At 38.7% G+C, this 20,447-nt stretch overlaps 1 protein-coding gene across 1 annotated transcript; it reads right to left on the bottom strand.

Annotated features, from left to right (window-relative positions):
• Window positions 1-584: 584 nt before the first annotated feature.
• slc24a2 (solute carrier family 24 member 2) lies at window positions 585-15,909 on the bottom strand. The gene is made up of 9 exons (XM_038713922.1): window positions 14,795-15,909; window positions 7,102-7,137; window positions 6,660-6,777; window positions 6,105-6,188; window positions 5,297-5,373; window positions 5,035-5,172; window positions 4,580-4,669; window positions 3,469-3,635; window positions 585-3,337 (listed from the first exon to the last, which is right to left on the bottom strand). The coding sequence occupies exons 1-9, from the start codon at window positions 15,713-15,715 to the stop codon at window positions 3,088-3,090; spliced, it is 1,881 nt and encodes a 626-aa protein (XP_038569850.1). The 5' UTR covers window positions 15,716-15,909; the 3' UTR covers window positions 585-3,087.
• Between the last annotated feature and the right edge of the window lie 4,538 nt (window positions 15,910-20,447).

The raw sequence follows: 20,447 nt of genomic DNA, 5'->3' as shown, positions 1-20,447 counted from the left end.
CGGGGCCTTGCATGCTGCTGTAAGAGGCTTGTGTCAAAGTAAAGCAGATCATCCTGCTCGATGACCGTGCAAATCTGAACGGTGTTGATTGGTGGAGCTTGAGAGGTGAAGGGAACTGACTTTTTTAGTGGCTTGTTAGATTTTTTAGAGTTTTACGACTCTAGTAGTTAATGAGTTATCAAATGCATCTATATTATTCTGTGTAAGAATAGTTTTGTATCATTTAGAACTACCATTGTTGGAATAATTGCCAAACTGACCTATGATCAGCGTTTATACTGCTACTATATGAATCCTGACATCTACTTTCTCCGTCTGGATCATCAGATGCAAATACATGTGATGTATGTCACAGTTTGATCAGGCTGTCGGGTGCACCAACTCCAAACAGCAACAGTGAAAATTTGAGTGGTCATTTATTTTATTATGTAACACTTTATACAGAGTAGAATGATATATGTTTTTACAGTATAATACATAATTCAAGTAGTACATGAATATGATTCCATACTTGCATAACGTACAAGGGAAATACAAAAGCATCTTACCATTTGTGATGGTGATCAGTTCGTATAGATATTTTTCTAAATGCACTCATTCATACACACATTCCTCACATGCACATGATCCATCAGAGCGAGACAGATTTAGAAATGATACTGCAGAGACAGACTAAATCTAGAGTCTGAGAATAAAGGTTGTGTTGAGGCCTGTAAACTATGTGTTGACTATGATTACACACAGGACACAAACAGTTTACAAATCTTTTATACACATAAATGCACAATGAAACACATATTTTTAATATTGCAAGATAGAGCATAGTTTGGGGTCAATTTTATGGAAATTCTTTCTATATTCATTTGGACAAAAGTAAAAGTTGCAATTTATGAAAACACAACGATAAAAAAAAATCGGTTGGGTTAAAATTGTGACACAAAATAATTTTTAACCATTTGAGTGTGAACTGATATTTTCATGGCCATCTAAACAGATGAATCAGATCTGTTTATCTAAAAACTGTCTTTGTTAAACCTAAGAACAAAAAGAAACACATTTACACCTGAGTAAAACGGTGTGTTCTTGGAAAACAAATATAGCATATAAAAATTCCAAAAAATGTTGAAGCAGTACAGCGTCTTTCGCATTTATTTATTTATTTCCATTTTGAGGTTGTACAGTAACACCTTAACCTTTTAACATTACTTTAGAAATAAAAAGCATTGGAGGAAGTTATTCATGGATGTCTAGCATTTCTCCAACAGTGCTGGGAGAATAAAATACAAGATATTGCCCACGTTCAGCTCTACTTCATATATTTAACATAGAAAGCAGGCAACACAAGGAAAATGAATGACTGATGAATAATGATATGCATTATAGCTTGTAAAAGGGCAGTCACGCAGATCAGTCTGCAACAGGTGGTTCCTCTGACAAAGACAAGATGGATGGCATTGACAGCATATTTGGTGGGACGATGAGGTCGCTAGTACATTTGCCTCACATCAATAAAAATTATAACAATAATATTGTTAATATTTTCTGTTACAGCAGGACCGTAGTGATTATAAATTACATGCCATTTGGGATGTGAGTAAAACTAAACTGCAAAAAATACAATATGTCACAAACTGAATCTCTGGATAAAAATATGGGCACATTTTATGTTTCTTGTAATATTTTCAATCTATGATTTAATGTGACACACAAAGTAGTGTGAACATAGCAACAATGGCTCTGTTTTAAGCCTGTTTGAATGAGGATCAAAGTTCACAGCAAAAATATTGCTATAATTTCCTTTCATATACATGTATATGTATATACACATGTTATACAGTACATGAGTAGTTTTACAGCAAAACATTACAGAAGTAACCGGATCATAAGTTTTCATATTGAACACTCCTTTTTATAAATACATACCGTAATTTGAAAAAAAACTTTTGAGTTTAACAAGTAAAACACAATAGAGAACGCTGCATAATCTACTAGGAAATGTGACACTGGCCTCTTTATTACAGTTCCATGCACAAAAAATCGTCCAGTTTTAGTCAGAATACTGAAGTAATCTCTCTCTAAAGTGGTGCATGTAAAGGCAGACGGAACAGAAAAAGTCACACTCACAAACTTATTATATGAAAAACCCAAATATGATAGTGGGGATAAACAGATATGAACAGACGTATTGAGCATGACACCTTAGCCAGTTTAATCTTGGTTAAGTCTATCTGTGTACACTCTAACTATTTAGCATTTAATGTATCCTCTTATAGATATTCATGAATGGGATATAAAGTAACAATTTCTGCCAAATGTGTCCTTAATGCAATGTACTGTATGTGAAAACACACAAGTTATCAACACTGGATGTTTCTCTTTCGAGGACATTGCGAACTTATACAGGTGGTTAAAATCTAAAGGTATATTATGCATCTATCACATTTATGTGCTGCCGTGGATCCTTCTCTTTTCCCCCACGACTCCCATGACACACAGAATCTCCCCAGAGCTTTGCTGCCCTTTAAAACAAAAATAAAGTCTCTTTGAGCCCCATATCCAGCTCATTTGCTTAAGTGCATGAGTAGCGGAGGTACTTCTTATACTGCAGCGCAGTCCTTTAGTTCAAAAAACACAAATCTCTGGTGATCTTCAACTGAAACTCCCATCCACAGGTGGCATTCACACAACTTGTCCATCAGTTGCTTTCAGCAGGTTTCAACCAATAGTGGCTTCTGAATGTAGTCACATGGTGCAAAGAGAGAGGAGTCCCTCCTATTGGGTGGCAAAAAGTCTGTTAATGACGTCCATGCTGGTGTGAGGCTGCTGGGCGGCTGTGATGCACCGGTCTGAATTTCGCAGACTGATTTAAGTCAGTGCTACAACTTGTATGTATGTATATGTGTGTGTGTGTGTGTGTGTGTGTGTGTGTGTGTGTGTATGCAGTCGTCTACTTTGTATGTACGTGAGACAAATAAGAGACTGTGTCTGCGAGAGCAGGCTTTTCCATTCCTATTGTAAATCATGTTACACCTGAGCACAATAATGCTCAGTTTCTGCTTTCTGACAATCAGTAGGAGTCGCTCTCTCTCAGATGGTAATGGGGCAGACGATGACTTTGTCCTCCAGCATGACGCTGACGATGAGGAAGACGAAGTAGAGCAAGAACATGAGTAAGCCCAGAATCTTGCTCATTCTCCACTTGCAAGCCGCGATGGATATAATGACGAAGAGCAGCATGAGGAAGAGGAGGACGATGGCGCAGAACAGGCCGTTGCTGCTAACCTGTACCGGCTTGAAGTCGTTGACAATGTTGTAGATGAGCCAGGGGAATGGCAGACTGGAGGGAGATGAGGGCATAAAGGAGTTATTTAGGTTAATTATGAGAGGTGTAAGTTTGTGTTTTCATCTAAAAGTGGATATTGCACTGGCCTATTACACTCTGTGTTTTCTTGTTGTTTATGGACTCACCCCACAGTGATATCAAAGATGTTGGAGCCCACCGAGCTGGACACAGCCATGTCACCCAGGCCTTTTCGTGCTACAATGACACTGGTGATCAGGTCGGGGATCGAAGTGCCAGCTGCTAATATAGTCAGACCCATTATCTCCTCTGTGATCCAGAAAGTTTCTCCAACCTCAAAGGAAGAAAAACTTTCTTAATGTTGCAGCTGCACAGTTTGGAGTTAAGAACACTCTTGTTGGCGTGTTGCTGGTTTGCTTGGAAAAGGATTTGTTTTGGAATTTTGACACAGTTAGTTTTATTGATTTTCAATTTGTTGATGGCATCAGACACATAATATACAAACAAAAAGCAAATATGATCAAACTGTAGAGCTAGATCTGAGGTTATAATAAGAAGGCTGACACTGAAGAGTTTCAGTGAAAAAAACTTGGTGATGAAGACCAGTGCAAGCAGTGCTCCACCACGTTGATCTTCTGGAAAGCATTTTTCCCTTGCTTTTGGTATCTGTGTACTCATGGCAGCTCATATGGAGGCAGTAACATTTTTGTTGCATCTAAAAGTAAGCAAATCTAATTAAATACAATCTTACAATCACTTTAGGCAAAATGTGTCACTTTATGTTTTTTATATATAACACAGATGGTAATATTGTTGTTCTAGTGCACACCAGAGACAGTAAGTGCACACAGTATGAACAAAACAAATCATACTGAGGCGAGAGCTTCTTGTTTGGTACAGCAATTTAAAAGGTATGAGAGCAGTAATGCGACAGGCTGAGATGATACTGATTTATAGTCTACCATCACTTCACCCAACACTTTTGCACACAGCGCTGTGCACCAGAGGGAACTAAAAAAGCATTGACCTTGCACATAACGACCTCCTGCTTGAGACCTGTCGTTACAGTGGTGCCATTAAAATAGAGCATTACAGGTTTATCTGGCTGTGGCTCAAAGCAGATTAGCTGGGATTAGCTGCCGTGGTCACACATTCAACACCCTGACTGCTGCACTCTCATAAGAAAGGCCACAGAAATAGAATAGAATAGGGTGTGTGTGTGTGTGTGTGTGTGTGCGTGTGTGTGTGTGTGTGTGTGTGTGTGTGTGAGTGAAGTACCTGGTGAGCCCACCACACCATCAGGTAGGAGAAGAAAGCAATCCAAGTAATGGAGCCGACGAAAGTGATGGCGAAGAACTTTTTTGAGGTCTGAAAAAACAAACAAAAACAACAATGTAGTTTATCAGCCACTCAGTCAATGGATCCTTCTCTGGTCTAGACCCAGCCAAGAACCTCATACCATACCATAATGTCAATGTATTTGGATTCCAATGCTTGGAGAAGTGTAGCCCAATAGCTAAAATAAAACAAGACTAGAACGTGCCAAAATGATTGAGCAGGACATGTAGTAAAATAAACTAGAGACATGATTAAGTTTTAGTCACAATATGTGTCTTGTATATATTCATTTATATGTTTTCATGTACATAATATGCTTGGGTGTGACTCTCAGCTGATTGTACATGTTTGTGCACATGTAACATGCTTTTGGTTGAATGTGAGTGGGTTGTCACCTCTCTCCTGACGTCTGGCAGTGTCATCCACAGTGGAAGGACGATGGGCAGGATGATGAGATAGGTGATCTGTTTCCTGATGGTGTCGGGCCAGGCCAGGCTGAGAGGCTGGTCTTCATCATCATCTTCCTCACCACCCTGAGGAGGAGTTTACGTGTTCAGTATCAGTATATTAGACAATTTCCTTGAAGGCAATGTATCATGTTAAATTAAGCTCTCGGTACCGAGAGCCTTTAACTTGGAGGAAAGCTAAAAGCCATACCTCATTTCCTGCTACAACACCGTTGGGTGGTGTGACTTCCACTGCTACGTTTGAACTGTTGGGAATGTTTTTATCAGCTTGCGGAAAGAAAAAGGAGAGAGAGAGAGACAGAGAGAGACTGAGTGGCAATAGTGTTTGAGGGACATCTTCAAAAGGACAGTATTCAATAAAAAGTAGTTATCTAATGACATCAAAAGAAAAGCTGAGACTTAGTACAATTTGCTTTTCTTGGAGGTTGTGCCTGGGAGACGGCTCCTATGTTGAGAAACAAAATATGCGAGGTTATTTTCCAAGCTCATCCTCACAAGTGTAACAGAGTGTCGTATGGGATGCCCTTTGTGCCCTTTCACAATGAATTGATCAAATGACAGATGAATTGACAAATCAGTCAGTCAGCTGATGAACAAATGTCAGTTCTTGATTTAATAAAGAAATAGGAAAATCACATTTAAATCAGATAAGTGGATACAAGAGAAAAACAAAGGAGTCATTAATCTGCAGCTTAGTAAGTAAAGTAAATAAATAACAAAAATATGTAAATTAATGATACAATTAAAACTCTTCAGAGACACTCCTCACTTCATGATTGTGAACTACCACACTGTGTGCACTTTATGAAAGATATCACAATTCTGCACTCGTGCCGTCATGACCTATAAAAAAGGTTTCAAGCTAAAAGTGGAGGAAGTTACGTGATGAACAATTTGAAATGATTTGATAATTGATTTGTCACTTGATTTATCAGTTGATTTTTGAGTGGGACAAATTGACTCCCATAGTTTTTGACACATCACTGTTTGTTACTCACCTACACCGTTGGCATTGGCAGCTTCTTCTTTGCACTTCTGCTTGGCCATTTTGTGAAGAATCGACGCCTTTTCTTTGAAACGTTCTAAAACAAAGGAAACTTCTGAAAATTTGTGATGAATTGATGTGAAACTGGGGGAAATGGGCTGGAACTGGGCTGGGACTACTTGCAGGAGGCACAGCTATAGGAATGAAGAAATACTAAGAAGTAGACTATACTAAGAAGTTGGATTAATATAATAATCCAACTAGCCATATACTCATCTCAACCAAATGTGTCCATAAACCTGAGCTTAATCTTCATCATCATAATCTTCACCAAAACTGTTTAAAATTCTTAAATCATTAACCATGACAAGAAAATAGACATTTAATTTGCTGTCACACAGTCTATGTGGAGGAATATAATGTAATATAATGTAATATAATATCATATTATATAAAATCACAATGATTTTTGCTTATAGTATCGCAAGATTTTAACATAAATTCTTGGTTTAGAGATTGTGTTGCATTTGAGTGCATGTGTGTGTTTTGTGCATTTCATTTTGCTTACCCATACCTTCGTCACTCAGGGGGTCCAGTGTGTGGATCATGAGCTGGAAGATGCTGTTTCTCATCAGTGAGTTGTGTAGAGAGGCACAGCTGCCTTCCCTCTGCAGCCTGGGTTTGGCCTATAAAGATACCAACACAAATACCAACATGTTTACATGAATGATGGAAGAATGCATATTTACATTCTCATTAAACATTTGCCATCATTCATCATTTCATTTTATACTAAACACTTCCAAATAACATGAGTGGAGAAAAAAACACTCTGATGAGCTGCATCTTAAATGTCTCTACACATAGGATCTATATCTAGAAAGCCCCTTTCCTATCAAATACTGACTTATATTAAGTAGATGCAGGCACATGAGCTGCTTTCTTATGACACAACCAGTACCAGACCTGGCAAGCTCCACACAGAGAAGTTAACAAAAAAATAAACTCACCGTCAGCTTGTTTTCGTCATCTCCAGGTGCATTTGCCTTTAGGAAAAACACAGAGAAAGAAAACATAATGTGTGTTTTGCAAAATTTGTTGACTGTGTGGTGTTGTTGGATTGGACTGCATTACTGCAATGGCAGGGTGTGGAGGGGATAAGTGAAAGAATTAATTCAATAAGCCCTTGTGACTCCAAAAGTGTTCAAGCAAGTATTCAAACTAAATATGTCTTCAACTCCTCACACCCTGGTCACTCACCAGACCTTCACGAAACATTGAAAAACAAAAGCAACTCCTAAAGCAAGGATACAGGTTTTAATTCAACTGCCCTACTAACTGAAACCAAATCTTTCAGCATCATGTTTTAATTCATCTTCTAGATCAAATATAAGGAGATTATATTTTAAAATGGACCAGTGGTAAGGACAAGTAGGAATAATGGCACGAGCCCCATTTAACCCCTTTTAAGAAGAACAGTCTCAGCCTTTAACCTTCACAGCTAATTTGCTTTATCTACTGTATATAGCACATTCCTCTTCCTTTGTGTGTGTGTGTGTGTGTGTGGGGGGGGGTGGGGGTAGACATCCATCTTTCCTCCTTTTCACGGTGGGGGTGAACCGGTGCCAGAGGTTTTGGGTCTCGTTCCAACATAAAGGCTAGGTTCCTACACACACACACACACACACACACACACACACACACACACACAAATGCAGGGGAGGGCTCATGCTAAATCTCAACCTCAGCCATTTCTTCAGAGGACATATACAGCACAGCGGTGTCACCACATAGAGAAACACACACATACACTCACACAAACAAGTTGGTGTGGGAATCATGGATGTTTCAAGATTTTCAAGGTTAAAGGTTTGTTTTATTGTCAAATGTAAATGTAAATAGTTTTTTTGGTTTATCCACTTTTAAAGTTTATATATTATAGTTATGACTGGAATAATAATTTCCATTTTGAGTCATGCACACAGATCAAAACCATCCACTACATTAGCTAGTCATTCAGTCTCTGCAGTTTTCCTGTAGAGGTGGTTGGCATCAGATTGAGGCAGACCATACTATGATGTAAAGTGTCATTATCCTCTAAAGACAAACTCAGTAAAAAAAGAACTACAGTAAGGAAGCTGCTCAGATCAATCACACGCACGTTTTCTCCATGAAACCTGGGCGAACTTTATTAGAAAAAAATTGTTTATGTTTTCTGACTTGGTTAGACATTAAGTAAAAATGATGGTTGGGACCAAAACCACTTTTTCTTGACAGTGTAACTTCAGTGTAACAAATAAAATATAAATTCACAACCAATCCTGTATACACTGGTGGTCAGTTTGCCTAGCCATTCAGTCACGTTAGATTTAACTAATGTTCTGAAGTTTTATGCGTATTAAAGGCTTCAGAAAGATGCTTTTGCACTTGTGTAATTCCTGGGAGTAAGAAATAAAATAAAATCCAAAGTATACAACAAATGAACAAACTGTCATTTTCTTTGTCTACTGTTCAGAGCTCAAGGTTTGTATGAACATTTACAATGCCAGATTTATTTTTTAAATTGTGCTAAACAAGTAAATGTGCTTTCTAGGATGTTACAGCAAACAGAATGAAAGATATCTTAAAATGGGCCTGCTATTGTCCTGGGTACAGTTTGCTTTGTATGAAGGAGGCACGCAGCAGCCTTGTATTTAAAAATGATGGATGTGGATGGATATGGTACGTTACGATCATTCTGAATCTTAGGAGCTACAATAGCACTATTTTGTCTGTGTGCCTCATCTTTTTCCTAAAATAATGCTAAACTTCATATGGAGTTAACTCACGCAAACAATTACACAGCCGAAGTAACTCTTCCTTTGCTTTGCGTACACTTCCTAATTCATATTATACAGTAAAAAAGTCCTACCAAGACAACCAAGCGCTTAAGAAGAATCTAACTCAATCTTTGAAAAGCAGATCACAGATCACCAACACCAGGCAGAGAGGTGGAGGGTTTTGTTGTTGACACGTTTTCATGATGGAGGCCGCAGAGTTTGAGCAGATAATCCCTTTATCTTGCATCTGACAGGACACCTGCTGCTGTCATGGCAGCTACAGCGAGGCTAAAGCTAAGGGTTTCTTTTTACTGTTAACAGGGGTATCACTCCTATAGACTTGTTATATTTGTCCAATGCAGATTCATTTGAATGTATTGTTTCAGTTACTCCCCTGGATGGTTAAATAATGTTCATGAATTTCATTCAGCTGTTCAGTTCACCTACTTAGACTTATCAAAATCAGCTAAAACACAGGATGTCATTTCAGAAATGTGTGAAACTGATGTCTTTTCACTAAAGATGGAGGTATTTCATGCTGCTGTTTTTTTTATAGAATCATTCTTATTAAACAAAATGAACAGATTCATTTTGAATTTCAGGTTAATGAGGTATGATGTTTGACCATACTATGTTATGATGTCTGACACTTTTTATATTTAAAGCTTATTTTATATCTCTATTGCATTTTTTTCATTGTATTTTTATTTATACATATATTTCATTTTACTTTTAATGTAGGCATTTGATGTGGACAGCAAAGTTAGAATTTCAGTGTACAGGGAAACTTGAAAATCTGACACTTTGAATCCTTTGAATGAAAAAGAAGAAGCTGTGGACACCTGGCTGCACTATCCATGTGATTGCTGAGCTCCAATAGCAGAGGACAGCTTGGCATTGGTTGATGATGGTTTGTGCTACATGGCTCCTGAGAGTTGCTTGATGACAAAAGTCACTTAAAACGTGCTGTAGAATCTGTTGTAACCTAAACTGGATTTTAATTATTGTCCTTCATGTTAAAAAAATGGTTTAAGTAACACCTTCATCCTCCAAAGCCATCAATCTAAAAACACCAACACTTAGTTAGTAGGCTTTTTCTTGCACAGTCTACATAGATGTTGCATTTTGTAAAATGTTTGTATTTTGCACGGTAACTTATTTTAAAATGTTGCTAATCTTTGTCACCTTTGTCCTTATTTCACTCAGCTATCATCTCCACTGATGTATTTCCAAGGTTCTAGAGCTCCTCTGCTGGAGCTGCAACCTCTCCTGTCCCACGTGAATCACCACTGACTAATCACCCCAAATCATTCTCAAATCACTTCCAGCCAGTTATGTCATTTAAACAAAAAATCAGCTCGTCCAATGCCTAATTATTATTATTTTTTTTTTTGGCATTCCAGCAGGGTGCAAGAAAAACATCATTGCACAGAGAATTTGTCTTAACTTGTCCTTTTTGTTAAAAAGCACATCTCATCACTGGCCATTTCCTGCCATTAACATGTTCAACAGCTGTAACTTATGAAGCATAATTTTAATGTCTTTCTAGATTAAAACTTTGTCTTTGGTCTGATATTCATCCAGACTATAAGTTATTGCAAGCAGAGCTTCTTCATGTTATAAAAAAGAGTTTTTTGGGACCCATAGATGATTTGTTTACAATAAGAAGAAAGCTCCCAAAATGCTTTCGTCTGCTCTGCTGTTCCAGGTCACTGGTCTCATCCCTGGTCCAGACGAGGAGCTGCAGACACTGAAAGCCTCTCAAATCCTACAATCCTAAAGATTTGCACTAAACTTTCTCTTCATCCCACTCATCACCATCACTGTCATCATTGATGCACAATCAGATCACCTTTTCAAATCTCGGAACGCAATATTCCCAAATTTCCATTTTCTTCCCTTGTTCTCTCTCTCTCTCTGTGTCTCTCTGTGTCTCTCTCTCTCCAGTGCCGACCTGACTGTCCGAGCTGTGGGACTTAGTCAGGATTAATCTGCAGAGATCACCGCTTTTAGACTTTGTAATTTTCAAGCCTCTGTGTGAAGTCCTGCAGCAACCTTCAATGCTCTCAAACATTTCTCTTTCGCTCTCATCTGTCAGCAAATAACAACAATCATATTTTTTAATATTCGCAGCTGCTCATTTTATCTTTAATTTCCACTGCAGTCAGTAAGCACTCAGTGCTCAACACAACACCTCAACAGTTATAAATACTTGTCTTTCAACAAACAGCTGATTCATGTTTAGAAAGCAGCATTTTGATCATGAGCACAATGATCTGAAATTACAAAGTCAGACCTGCTGTGGAACTGAAGCAAACAGCTGCAAGTGTAAAACCAATCAAGTAATCTTTGTGCTGACCCCAGAACTGAACCAACCAAAAATGTGTGACTATCGTTAAAAAAAGGTTTTATTATTTCAGCTGTAATATGTTGAATAAATACATTAAAAGGCAATGTGTATCTACAGTATGGTTCATGAATATTAAAAACCTTATTTATGTGCAGCAGTAGAACTATAATAAGTAAAAATATGACAAGTAATAACTATTGATGAATTCATCTTCCTTTGCTATACAGATACTTATGTCAAGAAAACCCTTAGTTTAACTGTTTATGAGGGCGTGGATGCACAACACTGCTGCATTGTGATCCAGGTCTGATATCGATGATTGTAAGGAGAATTTTAACATTTGTTCTCTGTAGACACTGAATGACAATGTGCTGGGCTGTATGTTTGCTGTCGTCACTGAAGGTAAGCAGTTGATTAGGGGATCAGAGAGGATTATCGTCTTTACTGCCATCAGTGAGCAAACCAGCAGATCTTCTCTCTCACCCTTTATACATTGACACTGTAGGCACTGAATGTACTGTGCAAAACCACCTGCAACACTCCCCCGACCATGCACAAACTAAAAAAAAAAAATAAAAAACACAGCTGCGGGCTGAGAGAGGAGCATTCAGTCTTTTATCTCAGTGATGCTCCTGATTCCTGCTCCCCCAGGGACCGTCTAACTATAATTAGCGTCTCTAATGGGATTGAAGAGCATTAACCTGGGGGATTATTTACCAGCTAGCGACACATGAGGGCAAGGCAGTTGGACATCAAGTGCCGGACGACAGAAAGAGAAAAGCTGTTCTTGGGCTGAGGTGAGGCAGTCTGAAGAACAGCTGATTCCCAGAAGGGCACAAATGTCAAACAGAGCTTGTCCATCAGAGCACTGATTGTGACAGAGGCGGGTGAGCATTCAAATAGACTGTATGTGCTCACAAGTTTAGAATAAAAAGAAAAACTTTACAAAAGTGGCTTAGATATACTACACAGTACACGTGATATACTTAGAGCCTTAGAAAAAAACGTTATCGTTATTGTCAGTAACTGATTGTTGGTGAACGGATTACAATGAAATAAAAAATACAGTTTTCTCTACCTGAATATAATGAAAGAAACTGAAAAGTACTAAATCAACTATCAATGATCTGTCATCAGGAAAAGAGGCTAAACAAATTAGATTTATGTTTATATATTAAGTGATCAATAAGTGATCAATATGCAGAAAGAATAGTCCCTAAAGAAAAGCAAGTCATGCTTATTGGAAAGTAGATTAATTAGCATTTAGGGGAAGGATCTTTAAAGCAGATCATACCAAACTGGACACAGGTGATCATGAGCTCATGTGTTACCTAAAAGTTCTACTGGCCTGAATTACTGCCATAAAAATAGTCTTTCTAAGAAGTGTTTTCAACCACTTGTGAATCTGAAGAGTTTGTTCTGTATACATGTTTGAGCACAACACATCAAGTAATTCGCCTGTTGTGATTTTTTTTTTACATGATCTGTAATTAATGTTTCCAGAAAAAGAAAAGCCAGATGTTGTGCAACAGAGCACTGTATATGCCGCTGAAGAGCTGGTGATGGGTGATGTCAGTCTAGGCTACGGGCAAGCTGCTCTAAGATCAGCCTAAAGTAGTTTTAGCATTTGTCACCTGAGCGCCGTATGAGATTACAACATCAGAGAGCAACAGATCTGACTCCAACTGCACACACAGACAGAACAAAAGACGGAGAGACAAATGTGAAAAACAAAATAGCTTCATTGTGTGTATGTACGTGTGTGTGTGTTGAACCTTTTTGAATCTTGTATTCATGCAGTCTCATTCTCTATGTGTTATTTATAAACACAGCAGCAAGCAGCACAATGAGCACTCCAAGCTAACCTTAATATTACACTTTCTAGTCATCTTCTCATAGCTGACATGAAGTGATTAGTGTTGTGATGGTGTCTCCTTTCAGAGACAAAACACTAACGTCACACTTCCAGAATGATAAATAAAGTGTTTTCAATTGTAAAAACTCTATACGTTCTTAAGTCTTCCTTACATTATGACGCCATATACAGAGGCATTCTGGATTTGTGTGTAATAGGATCATTGAGCACAGCTGCTTTGAAATTATGAGCTAATCTAGAGGACAAAACAACATTCAGAGCTAGGGCCTTTTATCCAGAGTCAAGAGACCACTTTTGCCAATGTCAGGACAAATATGAGAAGAGCTAAAGGAGGAAGCGTGCTGAAGATGTTGAAGAGATGCAACAAGGATGTCCGGGCTAATTTCTTCTGCTTTCAGTGTTGACTAATTTTATCATACAGGATGCTCTCAGGAGCCCATCCCTCTCACAACTATTATCATTATTATTATTATTATTTACTACAATTATTCAAAAACAACCCACAAAGGACTTTGAAATGATTAACTCCTAGCACAGAATTTAGAAATAACCATGAATGTGATATTTTGCAAAATTGCATTGTTATTTCCAATGTTCTGACTGGCATTTGTGAAAATGTGCTCCCATTGTTACTTGCAGGAACTAATTTCTAAATTGGATGAACAAAAGGATAGCAGGATTTCGAATAGATATTGATTACACTTTCAGGCTTGTATAGTCCCGACCACTTTAGGGTAGATATGACTGGCAAATTTTAGAAACAGCCTCTCAGAATTGATCATCTTCACTGAACATGATGGTAAAATATCTTTGCATTTTAATCCCATTTACGGAGTGGCACTGTTACCTCTGTTACATCAGCCCTATTCTAGTCTGAACTTTGTGACTAAAATTAGTGACTGAAGACGAGGCCAGTTCTTAGACTTAGTCAGCACCAAAAGGCCTATCTGGCGCTGCTTCTGGCACTGTCCGATCTGCACAGGTGGTAGGTTAAGACAAATCTTTATATCCTTCCAGAGTGAAATTTGGGAGCACTTTGCTGCCTATCTGCTTCTAGCATAACACCCTCTCAGATTCCCAGAACAGCAGCATTATTATTCTCATGGTCAGTGGCTGTGACAGGTTCACTCTGTGATCTTGTTCATTGTGAAAATACCAATGCTTTTCTCAGATCAGTCATCAACAGAATCCCAGATTTCAACCTAGAGACACTGAAAAAAAAACATATGAAATGTCATAACCCCATCCGCATCAGAAACTCGTGTCAAGAATCACAAATGTTCACTTGTACACAAAAAACCCACTTCTTTAACATTTTGAATCTCAGTTGGATATTTTCCACTTTTAAGAGGTTTTCACTCAATTTTTCCTGCTCTCTCGCAAGTTAAAAAGTCACTAAAGAATCTAAAACTTCTTGATGGTTGTTTCTGATGCAGATGCTCCTTCAGTGGACGGAGGGGTCGATCAGTGAACAAGAACATTGGGGTAAATGTATGGGTATAGAGGATGAATGTAAGGATGAGCTGTTGGTTCCCAAGATGGAGTAAAAGATGGGTGCTGTTGAGCATAAAGTGGCAAGAGTAGGTGGGTATCTAGAGAGAAGGAATAGAGGAAGATGGATGGGTGGATGGATGAACAGATGAAGGAGTCAGACTCACCTTTGGTGCAGCCTCCAGCTCGTCCACCTGGTTGCTGCCCAAAAAGCCCTTGATGACAATTTCTACTTTGGCATTGAACTTCATGAATGTCACATAGAAGCTGTAGCACATCAACAGGCCGATACTTTCCCCCAACGTGATTTCATTATCCAGAAAGAAATAGATGAGCATGAGCAAGCCAATGATGTAGAACGAGACATCTCTAAACAGAGGCCACCAGGTGAGGTTCAGCACCTCTTTGGAGAACAGGGCGCACATCCCGATCACAAACAGGATGTTGAAGACGGCAGAGCCCACAATGGTACCGATACCCACATTGCTGTGGGAGATGAAGACTCCTATGACTGAGGTGAAGAGCTCTGGGGCTGAGCCACCTGCCGCCATGAAAGTGGCTCCTGCTACATCATCAGAAATCTGCAGCTTCTCTGTGATTACAGTGAGAGCAGGAACAAAGAACTCATCGCAGACAATGGCTAAGGCTATGAACATGTACAACATGCCAAACATATGAAAAACCACATAGCCCTTGCGTCTGTCCTCCACACTGAAGTAGTCCGTTGGGTAGTCCCCATGATTCATCTCTAAATCAGCCGATTGCATGGCCAGTGGTGTGTCCTCTAGTGCGACTGAGAGGTTTTGGTGCTGCAGCAGAGTTCTTTGGGGCACTGCTGCCTCAGGTGAGCCCTCAACGACCGACTCCAGCTCCTTGGCCACTGTTGTAGCCAGCGACAAGGCACTCCATGAGAAGACTGTGCAGACCACCAGCAGGCTGATAATGAAGCCCAGAATCCGTCCGGGCCGCAGCTTTCTTTTGACACCATGGTACTGGTGCCTGGTCCAACTGCTGTGAGGGCCCAGAAGAGGCGCAGAGCCGGAGGAAGTCATAATTTTTTTACTTCTTATGGGTAACATGAAATCCATGGTGTTTGGCGCAGGTTATCAGGCAGAGTGGATGTGTATGGAATCCCCCCCAAGGGTGCTTTGATGGTGGCTACGAGGGCGGGGGTTTGACAGGCCGCGATGGTTCACCGATTTGTTTGCATGCTGCTTCCCAGTCTAACAACAATGGAAGCCCTGCAGTGTGATTCCAGGATCCAGCCCATTCAAAGGCTTCCTCATATTACTCACTGCAAGACAGAGAAAAAATAAGTGATACACATTTTAATGTAATGAAGCAGTAGAACTACATTTTAAGTCAATGTATAAAATTAGATCATACATAAAGGAAAGATTCATAATAAGTATGAAGATGTCTTCTTTCTAACTTTTTCCACTCCTGATATCCATCCACTTACAGGCCTTGTCAGCAATGGTACATTCACTTCAGTACTTTAGTACTTTTCTGCTGCTTTCTACTACTACTCCACTACATCTCAAAGGGGAAATATTGTAGTTTTTTTACACCACAATATGCATTTAACAACTTACTTTGCAGATAAAGGTTTTACATACAAAACATTTGATGATTAAGATATGTTATGTTGTTTAATGTGCTACTAGATTAATCTACCTTACAGTGTATAGTTACTTGCTACATAAAGATTTTGCTTGCATGTTTACTCATCAGTCTGTAATAATGTAACATTCTGAAAAGGGCTATTTCTTTTACTTTTTTAAAATACATTTAGCTGATAATTCTTGTGTATTATTACTTCTGAAGTCATACATTTTATTAAAATTTATTTTTACAGTGTGGCATTGGTAGTTTTTCTCAAGTAAAGAGTATGAATATTTGTTAGATGGCTTAGTCACACCATTTTACAATAAATACATGATAAGTCATTATGTGACTAATGACCTTTGTCGAACTGTCTAGATAATGGCTCAACATTATGCTACTGAGCTTATGTGAACTTCGAGGTCTATATTTGGGTCTGTTTCTGATGGATTACAGGAAATTAATGTAGATTATTTTATACAACTCAGATGAATAATAATCTCTGGGCAGGTTATTCTCTGTAGACTAGTTATTAAGTTGATGGTTAAAAAAGTAGTTTGGAAATCCAGTCAGTGTTCATGTGACTCAGCACAATTACTCAAATGTTAATATAAACTTTCCAAAAACAACAATCTTCAAATAGAAAACATATTTAAGAGGACAAATTCTTTGGAGCTGAAATTCTTTAATTGTATTGTGGCTGTAATTACGGTACATACTGTATTGCTAGTAAGAGTTGATAGTAGCAGTATTAATAGCAGCAGTTCTATTCTGTGGCCTATTGTGCTGAGAACCTGCAACAAGATGTCAACTTTAAGTGAAGCTTGGACATTACTGAAAGCTCATTAGTAAGCCAAATAAATCCCTGAGAAGACATACTTAGATTAGCCTCTGGCCCTGCACACCGATGCTACTGCACAAAGTCAAAAGGTAGAAACCAAGAAAAAGATCAGTGAATTAGAGGTACTACTAAGAACTGCTGAATATTAGCATTTTTCAGGTGTGTAACAACTACACTGGGACAAACTGCAATGTTGAAACTTCCTCTCACGAGTCCTTAACAATGTCCCGTCTCAATCTGCTGTAAAACACATTTTTGTGAACATAGCATTTCAGAAACTCGCTAGACTCTGTTAGGACATTGGAGCAAAGACACACCACAACTACACACAACAACTACACAAATATTTTTTTTTCTCATACCACACTTGGAAATCTCCCATTCAGTAGGAAGGACTCCAGCAAGTAGCAGGTAGTGAGTCTCTGAGTGAATATTCCAGTTAATTGAATCTCAAAGGAGGAAAGTCCCGAGAGCTCAGAGTTCAGTCTAAAGGTCCCAACAGTAAATCCTCAGTGAGATTTTCAGCCAAGGTGGAGCTCCAAGACACCAGGTCAGAAGCCCAGGATCAAGGGCTCCTCCCTCCTTCTCAATGTTCCTCCCCCCTATGATACTGCCTCCCTCCTTTCCTGCTTCAGTACATCTTCCCCCCTACCTTTACCCTCCTTGTCTTCTCTCTCTCCATGTCCAAGAATGAGGATCAGCGCTATCACTGTCTGTCTTCCTTCCTTCCTCTCTCCACCCATCCACCTGTTCGCACCTCCCCCAGTGTATAATTTCTTCCCATCCCAACACCCAGGCAAATGTCTTATACAAGGAGCTTACAGCTTGATGGGGGTATTGAAGTCTATAGTGCCATGAGATTATAGTGATGTTCCCAAATGCTTTAAAAAACCAGCCCAGTGACTATGTAATGTAAAATACTGCAGCAGCTTTATAACTTTTGCAAACTTAAGATGACATAAGAGACATTTTTAAGCCAAACTTTAAGCATGTTTGAATTTACATGTATCGATAGTTTTGTTGTCATTATATGCATTTTATTTATGACTTTATGACTTTATTTATAATAATTTCCTTAGTTTATTTTAACACATTTCCAATTCTTGACACCATTGTGCAGTGTTGTTGTTTCTTTCAGAACATTGCAAAATTTCAACAGACACATAAGGTTTGCACTGCATGTTTCAGTGACAAACAGCCATTTGTTGGAAATGACATCACCATGCCCTCTGTCTCTCAATTCCTGTATGTCTGTAATTGGCTTTGGTTGCAAAACAATCCATTCACTGACACACGCTAACCTGGACCCACATACTGAATGTGTTCCAGCAGATATAATATGGTGTTAATGCTCTCTCCTTATTTTACCAAAGGAAGCAAATGAGTCATGTGTACAAATATTTAAAATAATAATACATTTTTGATTGAGCGGTGTGCATATGTGTTATGTGTGAGTGTGTGTGCACACTTCAAGTCAGGTCAGGATTTAAAGATGAGAACTGTAAGCTTCGGTAGCCACCTGAAGGTGAGTTCAAATGGTGTGACCTGTACTGTTACGTAGCATGTCATGTCCTGAACATACCACTAACTCTGCAGGTGCAGTCTGTGTGTGTGTGTGTGTGTGCGTGCGTGTGTGTGTGTGTACACATTACTGTCTGTAATAGAGATAGAGAAAGATTGGCTAATGGTTGTGTTATTAAAGTTAAAAGAAAGTAGTACCAATACACCAAAATACCAGTACAATAAAAAATAGATAACTTTGAATAAGAGTTTTGAGTTGAACAATGAAATAAAGACTCAATACCATGAAGATTTATAAGAGTGGTGTGAAATACCATATAAAGCATATAAGCCCACTGGTATTAGATCAAACCAGACCTACATAATACCTATTGTTTTTCACCTTCTACTGTTCTTATCCAATTTAAGAGGAGTATACTTAATGCAATAGGCCGCTAACTTTCCCTCACAAGCAAAATGTAGCTCTTGATGGTCCACAGTCTGTCTGTTTCCTCAGCCAGTCAAGACCAATAAAAACAATTCTGCACAGAGGATGATGAAGTTTCAGGATTTTCTCTGGCTATATGTCCAGGGACCATATCTGTTGTGTCCTCTCTCTATATTTAGTACAGTGTATTTATTACCATGCTGTAAAACACCATGGCAATGCCATGGCCCAAGGTTACTTGTTTGATCTCAGTAAGGATTTGGGCCATAGCTGCTATATTAGGGCCTATGTAAAGAAAAGGCTAAACATGTTACATAACCAACCAAGCTGACCTAACCTTCTGGGTAGGCTAAGGTACATCACCTGCAGAACTTGAGATAAAAGTAAGTCTCTTGGCATGCAGAATAAACCTCACCAGACATTTGGTAGCTCTTCTCTTACAAAAGAAATAAGTTACCATACAGAGATTTAGCCTAATTACAATTGAACACAAACATTAGCACAGCCTTGGTTGACCGTGATTTGCATGAGACAGTAATTTTCCCAGTCCATTCAATTATTTGTTTTTTTGTACATCACAGTGAGAAGTGGCACACATGCTAAATCATTTTGCAGTGGTAGGCAAGGCAGAGACACGTTAGAGAGACAGATTCATGTTCTTCTGTGAAGCTGGGATCAGCAGCAGCTTATTGGCTAAAGCTTGTGCCTGAAATAACTGGGAAGTTACAGTATATATAAGTTAAAGAGAGGCCATCTATCTGTGAGCAGGGAGAGCCCAGGTAATCGATGAGATCTATAATGACTATGAATCTACTATACTATAAAAAAATTACCTCCCTTTAAGAGAACTGACTGTTCACTAAGCCCTGCCCCCTTTAATTACTGTTGCCTGTCAAGCATGCAGTTGCATTCTTAGAAACCTTTGAATTAATTCCCTGATATTAGACAGATGTAGACAAAAGCAATCTATTTTTAGTACGACAATGGATTTTGCCAGCTATTGCTGGCAGATTTATCAGCTGTAGCTGGCTAATCTCAGCTAACTTTAGCTTCATTAGTTGTTGGGAAACAGTGTCTCCGGCTGACTTATGGTTTACTTGATATCATGCTAAAAGACTGAGGCCAAGCTAAATGCTCAAAGCAAATATTTAATAAATACATAACTCTGTTTGATGACTTAGCTTACTTGGACAAGGTTCATTTTATTTCATTTCATTTATGCTTTATTATTCATATTTCATACTTACAAACCCATGAGTAATATCTTTTTTTGGGTAACATCTTTTGGCTGGGCTTAGTGAAGTGTACTGTAACAATAAAGCAGATCAGAACTGGAAACAGAAACTTACCCTGAACTCTGACATTAGCATCAAGGCTCTCACACAGTGGATGTACATAACCTTCTAGTGTCTGCGTGGGTTCTCTC

Source organism: Micropterus salmoides, unplaced genomic scaffold (assembly GCF_014851395.1).
Source record: "Micropterus salmoides isolate LMB-PRFRI ecotype aquatic unplaced genomic scaffold, ASM1485139v1 Ms_hic_scaffold_12, whole genome shotgun sequence".
In the NCBI taxonomy this organism is placed as follows: domain Eukaryota; kingdom Metazoa; phylum Chordata; class Actinopteri; order Centrarchiformes; family Centrarchidae; genus Micropterus; species Micropterus salmoides.
The sequence above is the reverse complement of the archived record's forward strand: the minus strand, read 5'-3'. Positions and strand labels throughout refer to the sequence as shown.

Bases quoted from the DNA above. Each gene is read 5' to 3' on its own strand.
- slc24a2 (XM_038713922.1), bottom strand. From the start codon at position 15,715: ATGGATTTCATGTTACCCATAAGAAGTAAAAAAATTATGACTTCCTCC. The intron at 6,778-7,101 runs GTGAGTTTATTT...GTATCTTTATAG, and splicing joins ATGACGAAAACAAGCTGACG to GCCAAACCCAGGCTGCAGAG. The intron at 5,374-6,104 runs GTGAGTAACAAA...TCTTTCCGCAAG, and splicing joins TGCCAATGCCAACGGTGTAG to CTGATAAAAACATTCCCAAC.